The sequence below is a fragment of the Acomys russatus genome, chromosome 27, assembly GCF_903995435.1.
Source record: "Acomys russatus chromosome 27, mAcoRus1.1, whole genome shotgun sequence".
NCBI classification, from domain to species: domain Eukaryota; kingdom Metazoa; phylum Chordata; class Mammalia; order Rodentia; family Muridae; genus Acomys; species Acomys russatus.
The window spans coordinates 50,118,293-50,141,388 of NC_067163.1; the positions used below are offsets into that span (position 1 = coordinate 50,118,293).

The window sequence follows — 23,096 nt, forward strand, 5'->3', positions numbered from 1 at the left end:
GTATTAGATAGATGATAGATGTATACATAAATTATTATAAATAGATGATATAGATAGATGAGAGAGATGATGAATAGATGATAAATAGAGTTAGACAGCATAAAATATTCTGATAAAATAACACCAAACACACTTTTTAAAATTGCCATTCTTTTTAAAAAGGCAAGTAAGACCATTTTACAGTGGCAAGAAAGATAAAATAACAAATAAAACATATTATTCCAAAGAATTTAATTTAACAACTTGTTTTCTTTGTTATTTAATAGCATTGTTTACATTTAATTTCTTGGATCCTATTGAAAATTCCAAAGTCAAACTATCACAAGACAAGTTGAAGAAAATGAGCACATATTACACCAGCTCATGACTGGTCCCTAGGATGTCCAATAGTTGCCTGCAATGACTGGTACATTTATAGGCTCACATAAACATGGGTACTTGTGTATTTCATGGCATATTAGTAAATATTTAAAGTTACTGGTACACTCATTTGTCCTGGGTTTCTAATAAATGACTATGAAAGAAAAGATGTACTTCTAGAAGCCACATGTAAGAAATAGTCATGTTAATCTGTGAGACACAGCTCAGTGGTACAGCACCTGCCTATGCTGTGCAAGGCACTGGCTTGGAGATGCAGACAGCAATATGAATCTTCATTAAGAGTCATTTTTCTTTAGCATTGGTACACCATGTGCTCTCTTAAAAAATACTTCATTTTCTTTCTAGCTATGCAAGTTTCGTTTCTATACCCAGTACAGAGAGGAGACTGGTAGTTTAATATGTAGGGCGGAGACTTAAAAAGTAAACAGGAATTCAAACTGTTAAGAATTAAGGTGTCCATGTCATTAAAAATAAAAGCCAGCACCACAAAGCATCAAACATGATGTGAGATGATTTACATTCTTTTGTACTTTCATATAATCACAGCAGATAACAGAGGAATCACTTTCAGGAGACTTACATTTTGGTGCTAAGACTCTCAATTAAATTATATAAATATAAATGGTAAATATATATGAAGGTAAAACAGCAGGGATCATGAAAGAGAAATTGACTGAAAGGAAGGTGATTGGCCAATACTTTGTGCCTTTATCCGGAGGGATGAAACATGAACGATATGAATGAAAGGAGATTGAGAGATGGCTCAGTGCTTAAGAGCACTGGTTGCTCTTGCAGAGGACCTAGGTTCAGTTACTAACACCCACATCTGTAACTCCAGTTTCAGGAGCTCCAACATCCTTTTCCATCCTCTGACAGTATTAGGTATGCATGGGATACATGTATATGGATGCATACATGGAAGCAACATATGCACTCATACAATAAAATAAATAAATTCGTAAAAAACAAAAATTGTAATCGAGAAAGAGGAATTAAAATGAAGCAGCTTTAAACAATGAAGAAAGAGACATGTTCCTGGTAACAAAGCATTGCACATAAACCCAAATGTGAGGTTTCAATGAAGAAGTGTGGATAACCACAACAAAACTGTTGCATGATAATTTTTAATTATTGCAATATACGTTTAGATTTTTGCTAAATGCTTATGTGTATGGCAGGCGATGAAGATATGAAGATGACAAAATTAGGGCTGGTTACTCTAACAAATGAACAAGTGTGATCTATGCATGCAGTATGTCAACAAAATGATAAAAACAAGCAATATAGAAATGTGTGGATGGAAATACATGAGGAAGAATACGTCCATGCTTGAAGAACAGAAGGAAGGGGGGAATGTATGGATATAGGGAGGGCAGAATGGATGGCCTGAGGATGATGAGAGAATGGGTGAAAGGATGCATACAGAGCTAGAAGCCAGGCAAAGTGGAGCTGGAAGCACGTACAGGCCTCATAATGACAAGAGGAAGGGCAAACGTTATTAAAAAGAGAGCAGGTAAGATTTCATGTCAGCTGTAGATGCTATGAGAGAAAATGAAGGCAGAGGTGGGGAGCAGAGACAGAGAAACATAGACAGAGAGAAAGACAGAAGGATAGAGTCAGAGACAAGACAGACAGATAGAGACATAGAGGCAAAGACAGACAGACCGAAAGAGATAAAGAGACAGAGAAACAGAAAAAGGGAGGGGCAGAGAAGACAGAGACAGAGAGAGGTCCCACCTTCACAGCTTCTTCTGTCAGGTCCCAGTTCATAGCCAGGCTCACAGGCACACTGGTAGCTGCCCAGTGTGTTAAGACACCTCTGCTCACAGCCTCCTCGGTCAGGTTTGGCACACTCATCTTCTTCTATAAAATCAAGAAAGATATAGAACTCCTACAGTGTTTCATCTCTGTTAACAAGACTAAAATATGATGCTTAGTGGCTCTGAATAAACAGACTATTCATTTCTCAACAAAGGTTCAAGGAATAAGACTTTGCTGTGTGACCTGTTGGGAGAGAGAGAGAGAGAGAGAGAGAGAGAGAGAGAGAGAGAGAGAGAGAGAGAGAGAGAGAGAGAGAGAGAGAGAGAGAGAGAGAGAGAGAGAGAGAGAGAAACCAGAAACCTACAGGCTATATGGACATCTGAAGGAACTCTCACTCTGTGTTTTATTACTGAACTTAAGAGCAAATGGAGACTAAATCCCAGAGATGTTCTTTAATTTAAGTTGAAAAAAACACAGCGTCACTTAATGTTTTACAGCATAATTTGTTAAGTATATCTCAGAAAACGCTTTTAGGAGCTGGAGACATATGCAGTTGAGTAGCAGAATGTATGATTTACATATGAAAGTCCTAGGTTTAATTACCAACACACACACTTCACATAAATACCATATGCACATGCACACAAACACACACCACTCAACGCTTTAAACAAATGCCATCATCAAGAAGTAGACTGTGGTAATAATACATTTTTTAAAAGTGAAACTTAGTAGTTGGCTAGATCTTTTCATAGTTCAGTGAATTTTATAAAAATACCTAGACTAAGAACATGTATTTACATAAATATATGTGTCATTTATTGTATAAAATATAACACATATAATAATTTTATTCTTCATAAACTAATATAGATTATGCAAATACAAATACCTTATAGTGCATATATCAGCATATTAAGAACTTTGACAGCTAAATACATAATCACAAGAAATAAATGTTTCTATCACAGTGATGTATGACATATTCAGAAATTCATATGCATGTGAATTTATATAGCTAAAGTGACAACATTATCTGCCTTTCAATTTACATAAATGAATCCCTGACAACTCTTGTTGAAAATGAACAGTGTTATTTAATAATGGAGAAACTTAGCTCTTTATTGGTGAATACGGCATACAGAAATTGACTTATTTAGCCTATAAAAACCAATATAGAGGAAAAACGTCTTCATTCTTTCTATTTTCATTCAAGTGTGATACACTTCAACTAAGTGCCTATAAATTTCCTACATGTAAATTTGATGCAACTTCTGCACTTTTATTTTTATTTTTTAATTTTTTTTAGGAACACACAGTAGTTACGGAACATGAGAACATACTTCAGCTTTCAATAAACTCCAATCCAATTTTGCCAAGAATCAAAGATAATGCCATGAAAAAAAAGAAACCCTCCCACTTGTAAGCTGTTGTGAGTTACCTTTAAAAAAGTTTGCAGCAAACCCTGCCTTGTTCACAGTTCCATCAGAAACAAACTTCATCCACAGAGTGTTGGAAGTAGATCGTATATCTTCAGGTTTGTCGTAACCACAGAACCGTCCTATTAAAGGACTGTTTTCACTGGTTCCATCTCGAACTTCTAGGTGGTCATAGGCACAGCTGTCATGTCTTTCAATCTACAATGAGGAAGTTGTAAAAATATTCTGTCTCATTAACAGATAGTAATAAGACAAGTGCAGTGGGAAGGTTATTGGGTATTCTTAATGGCACAGCAATGACTCATTAATGTCAAAAATGACACACAACAATGGAAGGTTGTGTGTGTGAATAAAAATGAGTCCACAGCCACACTGCACACAAAGGAACTCGTACTGTTTTTTTTTTTAAACCTAAGAAAAGGTACACCAACATAAGCCAGAATGAAGAGAAAGGTTGATTGATTGATGATTGATCGATTGCTGGAGTCTCACTGTATAGCTCAGGTTATATCTTGGAGCTACTTATGTATTCCACACTGGCCGCTAATTCAACATCTTTGCTGCTTTACGTTGGAAGTCTTGATGGTTAAAATTTAGCAATATTAAAAACAAAGAAGTTCGATGTTGGGTTGACTGTTCTTTTCAAAATCAGTACTCACCATGATGAAAGCAACCAAGGCAACTATTGAAAATGTTTAAATAATTGTTTCTGTGCTTGAGAAAAGATAATTGATTTTACCACATTGTTAACACTCATTATGTGTCATTATTGCTTCAATTTTAAATTTATAGCAAATTCACTGTTTAGTTACAGGTGGACGTTCAAATATTTATAGGCACAAAAGTATATTTCCAGAGAATATTTCATAAAATCACTTACTTCATATATACTACCTACTTATAGATCTGATATTATTTGTGTGCTAAATAATATGTACCTGGTACTGATGAATAATCAAATAGAAATGTAAATTGTATTCACACATAGTAAACGTTTGCAATTGAGTTGTTTAGTAAATGGATTACTCTTTGTGTATATAAGTCTATAGGATTCAGAAATGCTTCATCGCTTCCCAGCACCAATCTGAGAGACATTATCACTCTGGTAATGCTGGTGTTTACATACCTTTCCATGTTAAATCTGAGTGTAAAGTCTGAACAATGAATCTCTTCCACTAAAAGTAAAGGCAACTATACTTTGTCTACTTGGGGGAACATCAAGCACAAAGGAAATTGGGATTTATTTAATTTACATCATGTATTCAATATTTTTCAGCTATGTTATATTAGAAATTAAAATTTGAATTAAGGAGTTGGAGAGATGGCTCAGTAGTGAAAAACACTGGCTGCTCTTACAATGAACCCTGGTTCAGCTACCAGTACTCACACAGCAGCGCACAAGGCATCCAACCTCATCTTCCAACTGCCGCAGGCTCCTCTATACTCACAGGCTCACACACATACATATACACTTAAAAGGATAAATATTTAAATCAAGTCAGTGGGTTTTAAGCTAATAATCATAAGTTCCACACAAAAAAGAACAAGGCCAATGACAAACAAAAGCAAGTAATAATAATAATAAAATTAAAAGAGAAAAAGGGAAGTTTCTTCTTAAGATAATGCATGGGCAGTTCAAAAGCTGGGCACTGGATGCAATGCCATGCACAATTAACATAAGATGACTGTGTTTTGGTAATAGCATTGTTTATTGATTACAGACGTTAAGATAACCAGAGCATAAACTCTCTATGAATCTGGCAAGGTCATTACAATATCAACAGATCAAAATTCATAAAGCTATGGTGAAAGTTAAGGGAAACATTGAACATGTTTTTTAAAAACTGATACTTAATCAGCCCTTGAAGAAGATCTAAAAACACAAAGAAGGGATAAGAAGTTCAGAGTCTCCGAGGGGCTCAGTGCTTCATTGAAACTCAGAAGACTCCTAGGCTCAACAGCTGCTTCAAGGGGAACTAAGAAAACAATGAATGATTTCCATTTAGTAAGAACTAAAATAGAGTAAATTGGACCAAAGGGGTCAAAAATCCAATACTACAGGTCTCAGAGAAAGAGACCAGCCTCTTACTCAAGGCACAGACAGCCACACAATTCCCTGCTACACTGTATACATGTTCATATATATGTAAAGATATATTTATGTTTCTATTTATATGCTCATTTATATATGTTTATTTATTAAATACATAGATACTCACTTACTTATAAAATACATACATATATAGATAGATATTTTACAAATGTATGTCCATGTTCAGAGCCAAATGATTGACAAAGGTGTAAGTAATATCCACCAATTGATATATGAACAGACAAAGAAAATCTGACATGTAAATAAAATGAAGTATTATTTGTGGTTTAAACAGGAGGAATTTTAAAAATTTATTTGTGATATGTACCACATTGTAGATGAAACTTGAAGACTTTATGGTAACTGAAATAAGCTAAAAGTAACTCTGAGTTATTCTACTTACATAAGATGCTAGACTACTCAAATTCATAGGCGCCATAAAAATTGGTGTTATAAGGGACTGGAGATGAAATATAAAAGGAAGTTGTCATTTACTGGGAACACAATTTAGATTGCAAGATAAAAAGGCGGCCTAGAAACTAACTTCAAAACACTATGAAGAATTCTTTTATTTTTCTTATTTTTATTTTTGAGATTACAACTCAATTACAAGATATGTTCTCTTTCCTTCCTTCCTCCAAAATCCTCAATACACTCCTTCCTTCTAATTCCTGACCCCACCCACCTGTCATTAGTCACTGCAGTTGGGAAGCAGAGGAAAACAGATCTGAGTTTAAGGCCAGCCCGGTCTACAGAGTAAGTTTCAGGACATCCAGGGCTACACAGAGAAAGCCTGTCTTGAAACAAAAACAACAATAAGCACAAAATTCATGACACCCTTTTCTTTAATTGAATGCATATGTGTGTATGCATATATGTGGTGAGTGTGTGTGTGTGTGTGTGTGTGTGTGTGTCTCTGTGTGTGCACAACTTGCATACTGCTTAAAATGCTATTGTATGTTTTCAGGCTGAATGGTGCATCTGAAAGTGATTATGGTGGTAAATATATATATATATGTTATTATATTTAAAAATATCACAAATGTCATAGATCAAGGCCTAAAATGTTATTTCAATGGAATATAATTAACACAATCAAATATTAGTACTACAATCCAAATGATGCAGTGTTATAGATAATATAACATAATGGTATAATTTTAGCAAAACATTAAAAGTTTTTGGGGTTTTTTTTTGTTTTTTGGTTTTTTTTTTTTTTGTTTTTTTTTTTTTTGTTTTGTTTTTTTTTTTGTTATTGCCTTTGAGGAAAATGATAAAGAAAACTATGAGTAACAATTAGCCAATTTATATTCCTAGTGGAACACTACAAACAATAAGTTAAGTGACCGTCAGAAAAACATAAACTAATGAACACCTTCCTATCCTGGCTTACTAAGTGCATTCACAGAGCATAATCATTTACTGTAAGCTAATGGAACATATTTAAGGGAAACAACATGATTGCTTTCTGCTAGGCACAGCAGCAAGGCAAAAACTCATGCATAGTAAAGAATGCTGCTGTGTATTTCAAGGACTGCTAAGGCTGTTAAACATATCTGGCTTACATAAGAGAAGCAGCATCCAGCCAGGGTGTGTAGCAATGTTGACAAGCCCCTCAAACTTAATCCCACTTGAATTAATGCATGCGGGGATTTCAATCTAAACAAAACTAAGCCCTGGGTTTATTTTACTTCTTTCTGTTTTATTGCCATTTCTCTGAAGCTTTTCCTGTAAACATTTCCAGTCTCCCAATTCTTCTCTCTCTGCTGTAGTGCTACATTCCAAAAGTTCTCAAATAAAACTGTATTAGAAGATCCTTTACTGATAATACTGCCGATGAAGGGACTTTAAGTGCTACAAATTAATCCCATATTCACATACAAACTTACTTTATTATGTTGGTGTTAAGAGGCAATGTATTCAGTAGCAGAAGAGGAAACCCTCAGTGTTGGCTCATTCGGGATACATATTTTAAAGGCCATGGACCTCAGACTGAGTGGCTTGTAGAAAACAGAACTGTTTCGCTCATTTCTGGAAGCTGACAAGCTCATAGTTAAAGTAATGACAGATTCACTACCTGATGATGATGCTCCTTTTAGAGGAGGCCTACTCACTGTGACCTCTTCTGTTACCTCTTTCACAGGGCCCTGAGCCCATTTGTGAGATGGCAGCTAATAACTCCCTATTACTCTAAATCTTTAATTCAACATGGGCTATGTAGTCTCTGGCTACAGTTTTTGAGAGAACAAGTTTTTGGAACACAACAATCTCCAAATAGTATAACTTGTATCCCCCTCCAAGTAATGTCTAGCCTTGCTCTGTGAAGTTCATTAATAAAGAAACTGTCATAGATTTTTTTCTGTATTTACATAATAAAGCAAGTAGCAGTGTGAACAGTAAAGCTATGGTACACTCACATAAAAGTATAAACGATGGCCAGTTAGTGGGTGTATTACAATTCATATTGATCAAATGTGAGACAATTTTATCTTAATAGCATCTGAAGGAGAAAAGTTACACAAAGAATAAAAATTCAAGACCAGAAGGACTTTTGAAAGAGGGTATAAACATGAGCTAAATTAATTTAAAGCTGTTTTATTAGACATCAGAACAAAAAAAAAATGAGAACCAATGAACTTGTCTTCTATAACTATACATTTTCAATATAAAAGACATAAACTTTATTGGGAAATAGAGGAGATAGTAAATAACCCTGTCTAGCTTCCAAATTCAGTGGGATTGCATTTCTCTGTTTAGAACGGCATTAACTGTGAGTTAGTCACAATGCAGGTTTTATTGTGTGAAGTCCATTCCTTCAGGTCTGCCTTTCTCTAGACTTTTATCTTGAGGAATGCTGAATATTGTGAAAGTTGGTTTCTGCATCTATTGAAGCTAGTCTGTGATGTTTGTCTTTAAAACCATTTGTGTGATTTATTACATTTAGTAACTTGGGTTTATTGGACCATCCTGCAACTCTGGCATTACGTCAATTTTACCTGATCATTGTGAATGGAATATACATAGATAGATAGGTAGGTAGGTAGATAGATAGATAGATAGATAGATAGATAGATAGATAGATAGATAGATAGATAGATGATAGATGGATATATGTATTCTGTGTACATTATTTTGGGGACCTTTAACTCAGAGATATTGACCTATAGTTTTCTTTTTGGGTTGAGTCTTTATATGGTTTTAATATTAGTGTTATTCCTTCATAGAAGGAGTTTAGAAGTGTTCATCTGTCTCTAATGTTTAAAATAATTTAGGAAGTATTGACTACAGTTCTTTGCAAATTGGGTATAAATCTCCTGTGAATCCATCTGGACCTGGGCTTTTCTTAAGCAGAGACATTTTATCACTGTTTCAATCTCCTTGTTTTTTATGGGTTTGCTCAGGCTGTTGACCTCTCCTTACTTTAACCTTTGCAGTTTGGATGAATCTAGAAACTCATCCATTTATTTTAGGTTTTCTAGCTTAAGCGAATATAGGTCTTTACAGTGTCCTCTTATAATGTTATGTTTCTTTGTGTATGATAAAATGTTTTCCTGGTGATCGCTGAGTCTGTAACTGTTGAAAGCCTAGCTAGAGCAGGAAAACAAGAAGGAAATTAAATGGGCAAAGAAAGAGTCAAATTATCCGCATTTGTAGATGATGTAATATTATACATAAAGGATCTCAAATACTATATCACAAATTTTCTATAATTACTCAAAACTTTCAGCTAAGTAACAGGAAACAGAATCCACATACAAAATTCATTAGCCTTCACATATAGCAAAAAAAGAGCACATTAAGAAAGAGATCATGGACACATTACCCATTCAGTTAGTCTCAAATTAATAAACTATCCAGAAATTAACCCAACCAAGAAAGTGAAAGAATTCTACAATGAAAAAAATCAAATATTTGAAGAAAAACAATCAGAAAATTGAAAGATATCTCATTATCATGGATCTGTAGAATATTATATAAAAAAAAAGACCGTATTATCAAAAGCAATTTACAAACTCAGTGCAACTGCAATCAAAATCTCTATGATAGTCTTCACAAAAATTATGAAGAGAATACTAAAACTCATATGGAACTACAAAAGGCCCAACAGCCAAAGTAACCCAGAGCCAAATATATAATTCCAAAGCATTAATTAGTATATCAGATTTCAAACTTTATTACAGAACTATAGTAATAAAACTAGAATGGTACAGGGACAGAGGCAGAGACGTAGATCAATAGAAAACATAAAATACTCAAATATGAGTTTTCATAGCTGCTACCATCAGACATTTGACAATGATGTCAAAAACATCATTGGGAAAAAGCCAACATCTCAACAAATGGTCGTGGGAAAACTGAATGTCTGCTGGTAGAAGAATAAAATTAGACTTCTATCTATATTTGATAAAGGATTAATATCCAGAATATAAAAAGAACTCAAAAACAAAGTCTCAAGAAAACAAATGACCCAGTGAAAATGTGCTTTATATTATAATGGTGAGTTCCCAATAAAAGAAAGAAAGAAAGAAAGAAAGAAAGAAAGAAAGAAAGAAAGAAAGACAGACAGAAGTTTAGCTAAAAAATATTAACGATTGTTCAACATGCTTAGCAATTAGGTAAACTCAAATTACTTCTATGAAATTTTGTCTCCTCCAATTCAGATGGCTAAGATCTGATTAAAAAATGTTGGTGAGGTTGCCAGAGAAGAGAGCCTTCATTCACTGTTGGTGGGACTGCAAATTGGTGCAGCCACTGTGAAAATCAGTGAGTAGAACTTTCAAAAGCTAAACACAAATCTGTGATATGATGTAGCTATCTCACTCCTTGGCAAAGACCCAAGGTATCTTACAGCCTAGGAAACAGATTGCTCAGCCATGTTTTTTGATTATCAATTCAGAAAATCTTTTGATTGAAACAACCTAATTGACACTAAATTGAATGAATCATGAAAACTTTTTACCTATAGACAACAAAATTCCATTCAGCTGTAAAGACAATGAAATATCCAAGTAAATGGAATTTTAAAATATCATATTGAGTAAGTCAACCAGGCCCAGAAAGACAAATATCAGAAGTTCATTCTTATTTACCGAACTTGTTTCAAATATTTAATCTGAGTATATAAGTTAGAGTGACTTCATACCAGAAGTGTAAGGACAGAGGCACGGGGGACAAATGAGCTGCCGAGGGGCGAGCAGTAGAAGACAGGTGCTATTAATGGGAGTAAATGAGAATAATAGAGGGACTTTAATTGAAAATCAGGGTAAAAGTAAAAACAGAAGTAAAAGAACGACGGAGATAAATATCATCAAGGACGTTTGGGGGAAAACATAGGGAAACACAATTTGTAAGCTTACATTAGATATATTATAGATATGTGTGTATATGCATCTATATGTTGTGTATATACCTACATATTTAAGTGATGTCACACAATATCGAGTAATAGTTCTTTCCCCAAGAATCACGCACTATCAGACATAAATCCATAGGAACCTCCTTCGAGTTGTTTTTCAGAGAAATGCAAGAGTCTTCCCAAACAATGTGACCCATTGTCACTTTCCTGGGTTGCCTTCCTGAATGAGAAGCTGAGACCATACTGCTGAAGGCAGCACACATTTCAGACTCAGGACTTGGGCTGAGACTGACCTGAAAGCGTCCTCCCAAAGGACTGGCTTTATATTATCAGAATGTGCTATGCAAGCTGCCACGAGAGAGGAAATATCAGTGGTCCTTGGTCCTACCTATCTATAAAGCCCAGGAATAATGATAACAATCAGGCTGGCAGGATATCCCCAATGGCACTACTGGCACTTGTATCTCAGGGCAAGCAGAAGTTTTCAAATTGTATTTATGGTCTACGTAATAGGAGGCAATTCATGCCTGAAACTGTACAGCTAGCCAGCTACCTGTGACTGAAAAGGTCATGGTCTTGCAAGAACCTAACATTGTCATTTTTCTAAAACCAATACAATTTATAACTATATTATAAATATTTAGCTTTCTACCCATAGTTAAGTGTAAGCCCTCATCAAAGTTTCTTCTTGCAACAGATAGAGACTCTTGCATAAATCCACATCTGGCCAAAATGTGGTGAGCAAGTGATTGTGTGGTGCCCAACTCTAAGTGATACTTCTGCAATGCAACCCCTACACTAAGAGTAGAAGAATACTGGGGGGGGGAGAGGAAGCAGAAATATTCTAAGAAACAGAATTTCATGATGCCTATTGCTAGATAGAGTTCCCTAAGTGTGACAGAGAAATGCATCGGCAAAACCACAACATGATTGCCTAAACAAGACCAGCATAATGACTCCATTTGACATGCCCACATGGACAAGGGAAATTCCATGTTGTCCCACCCACAAAGGAAGAGCGTGGTGGTCAGTGTCTGCTGAGAGCGGGAGAATCAGTTTCCTTAAGGGATAAGGTCCATCATAGGGTGCCCAGCCCCAAATACTTACATCTGGCCACATATGCATGAACATAATCGATGCTTAATACCCTCAGTCGGTGTAAAAATATATACATATATGTGTGCATATATGTACTGATAATAACTAATTAAAAATGGTGAACTAGGGAGAGGGCGGAATGTTGTAGTAGTAGGGGAAGAAAAAGTAGGAGTGATATAGTACTTGTGTACGGAGTCTTTAAAAACCAAAATTAATAACTATTGAATATAAAAGATGTAATCTTCATATTAGAAATACGGTATTTATGTATTTCCTTTTTAGATTTATTTTTATCGGATGTGTGTGATTATTTGCTTGTCTGTCTGCACTACATGCATGCCCAGTGTCTGTGGGGGTCAGAAAACAGGAGTCAAAGACGACTATGATCTGCCATGTGGATTCTAGAAACCAAATACATGTTCTCTGCAGCCTTACAGGAATACATGTAAGCAAAAGTGAATTCATATAAACAGATAATTAAATACCTCAAATTACATGCCTATTTGAACAATTAAGGAAACACGTATGGTTGATCTTCTTATATTCTTCTTATTATAACATTTATGTTCTATAAAGTTCTGGAAAAGAGGGAAGTAACAAGTATGGATTGCTTGATCTTTGGAAAACAAAGGGTCATGTTTCTGAGAGGTTCTAGTCACAAAATGTTTTATCAACAAATCATTGCACAATCTTGTTTTAAGTGTATTTCTATTTCAGGATGCTTTAATTTATACTGTCAATTCATTAATACCAAACTCCCAGCCAACAACGCTATGAGTCATACATCAGTGGGGTTTATCTAACACAGATTCTTTTAGAAAGGCAAATCACAGCTTGTAGTGTGCCTGTTAGGTGCTGGGCAACTGTCTGTAAAACATCTGAAGACATGAATAGAATATTGATTTTGGGCTTCTATACTATTTGCTGAGTAGGAAAATTAGCAAGTAAAACAAGAATTAGCTATGTGTAGATATCAACGCTGTTTTTTTTTTTAATTGGTAAGAAACTCAATGGCCCAGGCTTGGTTTCTACTTGGAGATTTAGGGTTTATCAGTACACCTAAGTCTTTTGCTTTTCTGAATTTCTTAAAATTTGAGGTGTCTGTCTAACTTCAGACAGAGAGCACACCAATCCTCCATAGCCTAAATTTAACTTACCTATTTTTCTCATTGCCTCTGACTGAAACTCTTGTACTTTTCCAAAAGAAAGGGTTTGCAAAACTCAACCACCTACAATGCACTCTCACACCAATATTCATCCTTTATATTATCAAATAGTAATCACAGAGCCGTTGGCATTGACAATACAGTGACACATAGCAAAGGCAAGGCCTCTGCTCTTAGCGATCACATTTTAATGAAAAGCATAAAGCAAAGCTATAAGTAAAGAGTCACTTAGCTTCAGTTCAAGTAAACATAATTGCAACGAACAAAATTGTGTAATGGTTTAGACATCACTGTGAGTAAGACAATAGCTTAAGTTGAGCTGCCAGTACCTATCTTTTAAAGAAAGACATGAATGAAGATCTAGATAAAGAGAAAGAAAATCAAAATGAATATCTAGAGACCTAAAATCAGAGGAACACTGAAAGCAAACACTGTCCTATGGGAAGAAACTCAGTCATTTTTCAGAAGGTGAGGAAGATCAAAAGGCTGACAGTAAAGGAGTGAGGAGGGGCATGGGTTGAATCACAGCAAATGAATCTTTATTTTATTTTAGACTCAAAACGCTTTAGGTGATTGTAAGTGATGTTACAATCTTACACTGTACAGAATAAGATATGTAGATCAAGAGTTAAGGCCTGAGGCTCATTCTCACCATGAGTTCCAAGCAAAGAGGCAAGGGATGAGGCAGAACAGAACTGTTTAATGACAGTTGATATAAACCATTATGTACTCTTGTTTAAGTGGGGGAGTAGATTTGATGGTACCCCTTGGGTGAGTATTGATATCAAGTGCTGAAATGAGTAAGAGATGAGGAGTTTAGTATCTAATTAGGTAATTGAAAAAAATTTAGTACATATTTAGATGTCTTCAGGACATAATTAGAGACAGAAGCAATAGAAATAAGGCCAAATAAAGAAAGGGAAGAAAATTAAATATAGTAAGAAAATGTTATGTTGTCCAAAATCAAAACCAAAAGCATAGTGGTCATTGAATCATTCTTCCAATCAGTAAGAATTATATAGCTTATATATGAATGGTGAGTGCCCTAGATGATAATAACCTATTTGTCTTTATACCATCTTACCTTTGAAGATTTGATACTAATAAATTGATTATCAATCATTTAATTGATATAAATAAACTTCAGAAGAGTTATTTCACTATTGCTATATTCTCAGTTTTTAAAAATCATTTCTGTAGTGAGAAATTTCATAACTTATTGAATTATGTGTTTATTGATGGTTCATCTCTTAATGCTCAATACATCAGTAAATGGTATTTTATTTTATGTAGATGTATATATTTCTGAGTTCATGAACATGTGCACCATGTTTGTGCATTGCCTGTGGAGCCGAGAAGAGAGCATTAGAGAAACCAGAACTAAGTTACAGGTAGTTATGAGCCATCTGATGAGGGTGATACGACAAGATTTGGGTACTCTGAAATATCAGCAAGTATTCTTGTTTTGTTTTGTTTTGTTTCAAAACTATTTTTTAATTCATTCATTTTACATCTCAATAGTTATCCCAGTCCTTGTATCCTCCCTTTCCTCCCTCCCTTCCTCCCACTTTCCCCCTACTCCCCACCCCTATGACTGTGACTGAGGAGGGGCCTCCTCCTCCTGTCTATGCTCATAGGGTATCAGGTCTCTTCTTGGTAGCCTGTTTTCCTTCCTCTGAGTGCCACCAGGCCTCTCCTTCCAGGGGACGTGGTCAAATATGGAAATATATCTGGTGCTATCTCAGAAAAATGGGAATAGGGCTTTCTTAAGACCCAGCTATTCCACTCCTTGGAATATACCCAGAAGAAGCTCCAGCACACAACAGGGATATATGCTCTACCATGTTCAGAGCAGCCTTATTCATAATAGCAAGAACATGGAAATAGCCTAAGTGTCCCTCGGGAGAAGAATGGATAAAGAAATTGTGGTACATTTACACTATGGAATACTAATCCGCTATTAAAAACAAGGAATATCTGAAATTTGTGAGCAAGTGGATTAAACTAGAAATGATCATAATGAGTGAGTTCACCCAGAAGCAGAAAGACTCAAATGGTATATACTCACTTATATCTGGACACTAGCCCAAGGGGAATGTCCCATGAAAGTCTTCACTTATCAGGAAAGTGGGACGGAGGGGAGGACATTCTGTTGGGACTTTAGGCGAGAGAAGTATGGGAGAATGGGGATATAGAATGGTCCAGAGGGTCCTAGAAACCTACAAGAAGAACATTGTGATGGGCGGATCTGGGCCCAGGGGTCCTGCTCAAACTATGACACCAGCCAAGGACAATACGTGCAGTAAACATCAAACCCCCGACACAGATCTAGCCAATGGTCAGGGCATTCTCCACAGTTGAGCAGAGAGTACGGACTGACTTTCAGCAAGTATTCTTAACCACTGAGCCAAGGGATACACATTTCAGTGAGACAGTTTATTTCATTGTTCACTGTAAGCTACTGCATTTGAATGTTGTTTATTATTATACTTAAAATAACCAACTTCAAATGTGAGTCTATTTCAAATTCAAGATTTCCCAACTGTAAAGTTGTCAGAAGCATAAAACACAACATTGTGGTCAATGTAGAAAAGATTTATTTTTCAGGATGAAAGAAGATGTGTGTGTGGAAAACAAAGGAATAAAAAGAAGGGAGAAGGGATACATATCAAAGATATATCACAGAGGCTGGCAGGTGAGATAGGAGAGGGGCTAACTGCATAGATATCTTCTAGATATCTCTGATGCAATTGCTATGGTGACAAAAGACATAACCAGTGATTGCATGGGAGCCTCTGCTGCCCTTTGATGGTTTGGACACTGAGTCAGGCTTTTTCTGATCAATAGAGAAATATTCCTCAATTGTAACATCTGAATTCCCAAGTCTTACTTGGACCTACCACACCCACTCATCTCATTACTCTTTCCACTTTACCTTGAGTTCACTTTCTAGATGCTTTGATTGACTCAACCATGCTTTGGAGTTCTTAAAATGATTCTTCCATATCTCTACTTCTAATTGCTTCCTCTCTTAGTTCTTATTGTACGACAGATGGTAGAAAGGAAGGAAAGAAGGAAGGAAGGAACTAACAAAGGGATGAAGGAACAAAGGAACAAAAGGACAAAGGGATGGCTTATTAACAATCTTGATTAGTAGGTTCAGAGTCAAAATTTGGTCCATAATTTTGATTGGCCTTGAAATATTCTAATTACTTAATAATACAATAATGCAATAACGCAAGTGATCTCACTGGCAATCTTTTTGTGCAGATATGCACACGTGTGTGTGTGTGTGTGTGTGTGTGTGTGTGTGTGTGTGTGTGTGTGTTTTATATCCCAGAATTTGTGCCAAAGTCTTTCCCATCGTTTTCCTACTTTATTTACTGAGGCAGACTCTCTTATAGAATCAAAGCTTATGAATTCTGGACAGTCTAGTGAGTCAATTTTCCTAGGAGACACCCTGATCTTCTATTCAAGAAAGCTGGCATCATAGGTGGCCTCGACACTGGCCTACCTTTTGTGTGAGTTCTGGAGACCACACTTCTACCCTTCAGGCAGGTGCCTTATCCAGTGAGCTATCTCCCTAAAGCATTGACTATTAGTTCTTGATGAAGGTAAAAGCTCCTAAGAATGTTTGGAATATTATGTTTGATATACATAAGCTTTGTAATCATATAAAACAAAAAAAAAAGTTTCCCCTCATAACATAAAAAGAAATTTCTAGAGGGGAAATAAAGGTTCTATGATTTAATGGACCCTCCAGCAGTCTTATGACACAGGCTCATGCATTTGCTTAGTAGGGGAGGGGGAAAGCTTCAAAAGCTATTGTCAACACTTCAAACAGTCTAATTCAAATACCACAGTTGATGTAAACCCACTTTAATCTTCTTGCAAATGTCTGTAACAAGCAAGAAGGAAAAAAACAGACTTTTCCTCTTGATGTTACATTTTATAGGCAACCCTCTGCTTCTTTGCTGATTAAAAGGCTGATTCTCTACTTCTATGCTGACTTAATGAGGAAGCCCTTAAATGCCACAGTCATTTATAGAAAAGATGCCCCATTCAGGTTCCTAAAAGACTGTACCTCAAAGGCCTGAAAGGTCAGTCCAACGTGGTAGTCCTCGGACACCATTATTTTCCATACGCACTCTTTCATTGGCCGATAGTCATCTGGGTAATTGGGAGACTGGATCTGTCCTTCGTTTTTGCGTATCTCCCCCCCGCAAATTGCTGGAGAAGGCAAAACAAACAGACAAATAAGCCCTGCCATGCCATTTCACTTTACTTGTCTTCAAAGGCATTATTCAAGATCGGTTCCTATGAAAATGCCCAGAACCATGCTATAAAGAAAATCAAAGCTGTACAGTTGTGGCGCTGTAACGATTATGGGATAAACCCGGTCACTTATCTGTGTACCTTAGATAATGACCAGACATACAGTACATGTGTTTTAATTGCTCGGATGCCTTAAGCAAAAGTAAAATCGATTTTTGTTTTGATTTTTACTTGCAAGATCATTGTAAATCTGTTCTCTGAGTTTGTCCTGTGATTCCCTGAGATGCTCCCTTGGGGAGTTGAACACAGGTGAAACAGCTCATTAGCAGAAAAAAAAAAAAAAAAAAAAGCTCCTCTCCTTCTCTCTGGACAGAACCCCTGGAGCTCTGACACCAGCATGTGTGCTGCACCCATGGTTCTGCCCAGCACTGCTCTCCTCAGAAAGGGGAGGAGTCTTTAAAACACTGTACTAGGAAGGGGTTTATCCACCCACACTCTGCCCAGAAAGGCTGGTTTACAGCCAGGAAACTTGATGGTCAGCTCATTGTCTTCAAAAAAATATGAACAAACCATCTGATGAATTCTTCCTCACATGCTGACTCTCCCATTTAGACAAAGCACGCTTTAGAACTGTGTACAATCACCCTCTGTGCTGTTTCCTAGAATGGAGTGTTTCACCACTACAGGGGGTCAAACAGATTTTTATAAACTCAGTACAAAGAAAAAAAAGAAAAATCAGAGGAAGGACAGCAAGTAGCCAAGAAGAGACTTGATACCCTATGAGAATATATAGGGGGACATAATCCCCCTCAGGAACAGTCATAGGGGAGGGGAATAATGGGAAAATGGGGGTGGGGGGGGAGGAATGGGAGGATACAAGGGATGGGATAAACATTGAGATGTAACAAGAATAAATTAATTAAAAAAAAAAGATAAAAAAAAAAAAGAAAAGAAAAATACTAATTTTTCTTAACATTTCATACCATCATGAAACAAACTTAACTGTTGTCTATTTGCTTTCTCTCTGTGGTTTCACCATTTACCTAGAGAACCTGCTGATCTTCTCACTTAAATTTATCAAGTATTTTTCTGAAAATCATTCTGTGAACATTAGCATGTTGGTTCAGAAAATTACATAATAACAAAATAAGCTTTCCATATTGTTTTAATAAAACCAAAGGAAACAGCATTTCTGCTGAGACACTGGGGGTGAAATGGTCTCTTAAATTTAATATGACTTGCCTTCATAGACAGCTGCAAACCCTTTTCCTACCCAGTTACTGCTGCTACGAAACTCAATCCACATTCTGCTGTCTGTAGACGTAAGAACTCCAGCCACCTTGTCCCCACAGAATCTACCTAAAAGAAATAAAAGAATAAAGAGAGGCCCCCTAAATATGAATATGTACTGTGCCCTACTTATACTCCACATTAGTAATATATAACTATATTGTATATATATATACATATATATGTATACACACACACACACACACACACACACACACACACACACACACACATACATACACATAGACCAACGCATTTGACTTATCTTTAGTGCTTCTATATCTGCAAGTTGTGTTCCTTTTGGCAAACCTCTATCTCCAAATATATTTACATTACATTTCATAACAAATGTAATACTTATGAAGTAGCCAAGAACATCATGTGGAACAGTATTAAAGAGTCTCAACATTACAGATGCTGAGAACCACAGAATTAGAGCTATAACTTTATCTTAATAAAGGTAAAGGAATCAAGCACATTTTTCAGATCCAATTCAAAATCTTCAATCAACTGACACCAGTGTCATTATCATATAAAAATTTAAAAGCTAATCCCTCCAAATTCATAAAAAGATCACGTGATGCATCAAGATGGTACTGTGATGCTATGTGAAACAGAAAACGTCTCTAGTCATCCTGAGAAATTGGAGTAATTATCAATCTGCCCAACCTAGAAGTGTACAATTTGCTCCAAACACAAAAAGAAGTTTCACCCCTGATGAAAGTGTGATAATATCTCAGAACAAAAAGTGTAAGATACCTCAGGTATATTCCATTAACACATACTCTATATACATATGAATAAGTTATTAGGAGGAAAATGAGTGAAAAAACAGAATTAGGCCTTTTCCACATGACCCTTACATAGATTCATTGCTCCTTTCATACCATCTGTAGTTCTGAGCTCACACACACACACACACACACACACACACACACACACACACACTCACACACACACAACTCCAAAATCATACTATACTGCTATCTGCTCTTAGAATGATTTTTAAACTAGCATACAGCTACTACATATCATTGTGGCAATTTTGAATAAAGTGTTTTTAATAGGTTTTCCTTCTGCCTCACCTCCCTCACCCCTTCCCACTACTACCCTGATCACCCTGTATAACCACCCACCTTTCAGTCATTTTCTTTTTCTCTTTCTAAATCTCTATGTTCTTTAGTCCAGACCCTGTCCTTCTGCAGTACCTAGTTTTACCTATAATGGTCTTTTTAAATGAGTTCTTAGACTTTAGTCCCATTTATAGCTACAATGTGTAAACATGTATACACTGTTGGCTCAGATTAAAGTATGAGAAAGAACAGAAACCCTTGGCATTACTATGCTTGTGTGTGTGTGTGTACTACTGAAAATAACCATACCCAGAAATTTAAAGTAAAATAATCATAGCTAATTTGAATAAAGAAAAACCATAGGAGGGGTCAACGGGTAAAGAAATACTTTCTGAAACTGCACCAGCCAAGGACAATACAGGAGGTAAACTTTAAACCCCTTCCCAGATCTAGCCAACGGTCAGAATATTCTCCACAGTTGAGTGGAGAGTGGGATATGACTTTCTCACGTACTCTGGTGCTTCACATTTGACCATGTCCCCTGGAGGGGGAGACCTGGTGGCACTCAGAGGAAGGACATCAGGTAGCCAAGAAGAGGCTTGATACCCTATGAAAATATACAGGGGGAGGTAATCCCCCTCAGGAACAGTCATAGGGGAGGGGAATAATGGGAAAATGGTGGGGGGGGGAGGAATGGGAGGATACAAGGGATGGGATAAACATTGAGATGTAACAAGAATAAATTAATAAAAAAAAATTTAAAATAAAATAAAATAAAATAAATAAATTATAGAGAGATGATAAAGATAGCACTGCATTCACTGTCGCATGCAAGCAAGCTATCAACAAATCTGTTCGAATGTGTCTTCCATCTTAAAGGGCGTGAGGTGGCAACCCAAGTTCTACAATTCTAACTCCTTTTGTGGCTGTCAATTTTAGGTGCGCCACTCAGAGGAATTTTAGGGAGAGATTTTCACACATTATCTACATCACACTGAGTTGGTCTGGTGGACCATTCTGCACTGAACCAGTGAAGCAGATGAAGCTATTTCAAGTTCCTTCCAGAATGTAGATTCAGGTTGGATTCTCCAACTTACAGGCTCTGAAGTGTTTTCTTGGGGGTCCATCTACACATGCAATATACTATTTCATCTAGGCTGAGACACTAGATGTAGTTAACAGTGCTTTTGTTTTCCTTGACTTAATGTTTCACATCAGCTTGACTTGTTTTTTGTTCTTGTTTTGAATTATTTCCATAGATGCCATGGAGTTACTAAGCCAGTGTCACCTTCAAGTAAACAATGCCCATCCTACAGGTTCTAGATGTTAAAAGAAAAGATCAGCACTGGACCAAAGCTCAGCTGAGCAAAGCTATGATGCAAAGTCAAAGAGAGGCCACAATCTTAGAAGGAGAAGAGAGGCATGCTGTGGAGCTGCTGGCCCACGGGACTTCCCAACTTTACACTCTTCAGTCGAGCTTCTTGTGCAGGCTGTGGTTCAGTGCTGGGGACAGACAGTCATGAGTACCAATCAGAATTTCAACTACTGACACAAACTACAAGTGTCTCCTCTTGGCCCCTGAACTATTCTCCAACAAACAAGCTGAGATGTCTTAGCAGTCACACATGGGCTTATCACAGTAAGGCAGCTAATTCATGTGATGTACTAATGACTCATTCTGCTGCCTTAGGAAGAGACCACACACACACACACACACACACACACACACACACACACACACACAGCATACATATGATATCTATAAAAACTATCATCCTTACATATTCCAAGTGCAGAAATAAATACTGTGTGGAATTAATAAAATAATCTTTGGGATGCTATGCTCAATCACTGTGTTCAGAGCAAATAATCTATCCCATATTTAAGTTACTTTAAATCAGTGAATCAACCTATTCATCTATTTGTCCTTAAGCATTTTTGTTTTTGTTTTTGTTTTTGTTTTGCGGGGGGATATGGTTGAAAAAACATGTAATTAAAATATAAACAAGTTCAGTCATATAGATTGAAACTTTCAGATAACTCTTGAAAACACCATCTGCCTCCACCCTGGATGGAATCCATACACAGCCACAGAGGAGGTGAGTCATATCTTACCAAGGAGAGGGGACTTTCTCCAGTAACCATCTCTTACTTCAATGTAGTCATACCAGCACAAACTACTCTTATATAGGTCCATCGTGGTAAAATTTAAGACAATCTGCAAAACACAAAGAGTAAAAAGGACTTGTAGTATATGATTTGATTCCAGGAGGGAATGCACGATAACAGAAAACGACATTATAGATCTATATATATATATAATTAATATATATTTATCTTACATGTTTAATAATATATTATATATAATAAATATATATATATTTCATGAAAAATTTGAAGACAAATTTTTTGTTCTCATTATTATGGTTTGCATGTGTTTGTGCACTGGCATGTATGAGAGCACCTAAGTAGGTGGGTGTCCCATGTGCACAGAGGTCAAAAAATAACTTCAAGTGTCAGTACTCTAAGATCTTCCATCTTTTGTTGGAGACAATGTTTCAGATTGGTCTGGAATTTTGCCAAGTAGACTAGGCTGGGGAGAGCTGTAAGGATGGAGGCACCCTGCTCATGGTCTCACCTCTGCTGGGATTGCAGGTGTAATCCATTGGTCTGACATTTCACTGAACTTTGTAGTCTAGAGATCTGAACCCAAGCAAGCACTTTACCAAGAGAGCCACCCTCAGCTGCGTTCCAATTAAAACTTAATAATTGCAACAGCAACACAGTGTTAATCATTGGGAATAGTGACCACTTCAGCAATTAACTTGAAATCCATTCTGTTAATGTGAGCCATCCTAAAACAAGTAGAAACATTTATTCCAAAAGTTTACTTTGATTTTTTTCTAAGAAAAAAGATTTGAACCATGAATAATTCCCAATTTTTCCACGAATGACTTCTTTATAATAATTTATTTCAAAGACAACCATCAAGACAACTGTAATTATGTTAAAAATAAACACCATGTGCTATATTCCCAGAACATAATAGTTTTGTGTGTGTTGAAATGTTTAAATACAGCCCTAACATTCAGATTTATCCTTCTGAGTGTAATTAAAAGCAGATGGCACAGCAGCTCTCCAGATCCAAGAACATACATGCGGAGG

The 23,096-nt window shown here is 36.4% G+C and overlaps 1 protein-coding gene across 1 annotated transcript in view; it reads right to left on the reverse strand.

Moving 5' to 3' along the window:
- Positions 1-23,096, reverse strand: part of Tll1 (tolloid like 1) — a 196,763-nt gene that overhangs the window by 35,305 nt on the left and 138,362 nt on the right. Inside the window, exons 10-14 of the mRNA XM_051169507.1 lie at positions 22,047-22,149; positions 18,811-18,927; positions 17,378-17,523; positions 3,584-3,779; positions 2,119-2,244 (exon numbers count right to left, since the gene is read on the reverse strand). Of these exons, the coding sequence (XP_051025464.1) occupies positions 2,119-2,244; positions 3,584-3,779; positions 17,378-17,523; positions 18,811-18,927; positions 22,047-22,149 (688 nt within the window). The remainder of the gene's footprint in view (positions 1-2,118; positions 2,245-3,583; positions 3,780-17,377; positions 17,524-18,810; positions 18,928-22,046; positions 22,150-23,096) is intronic.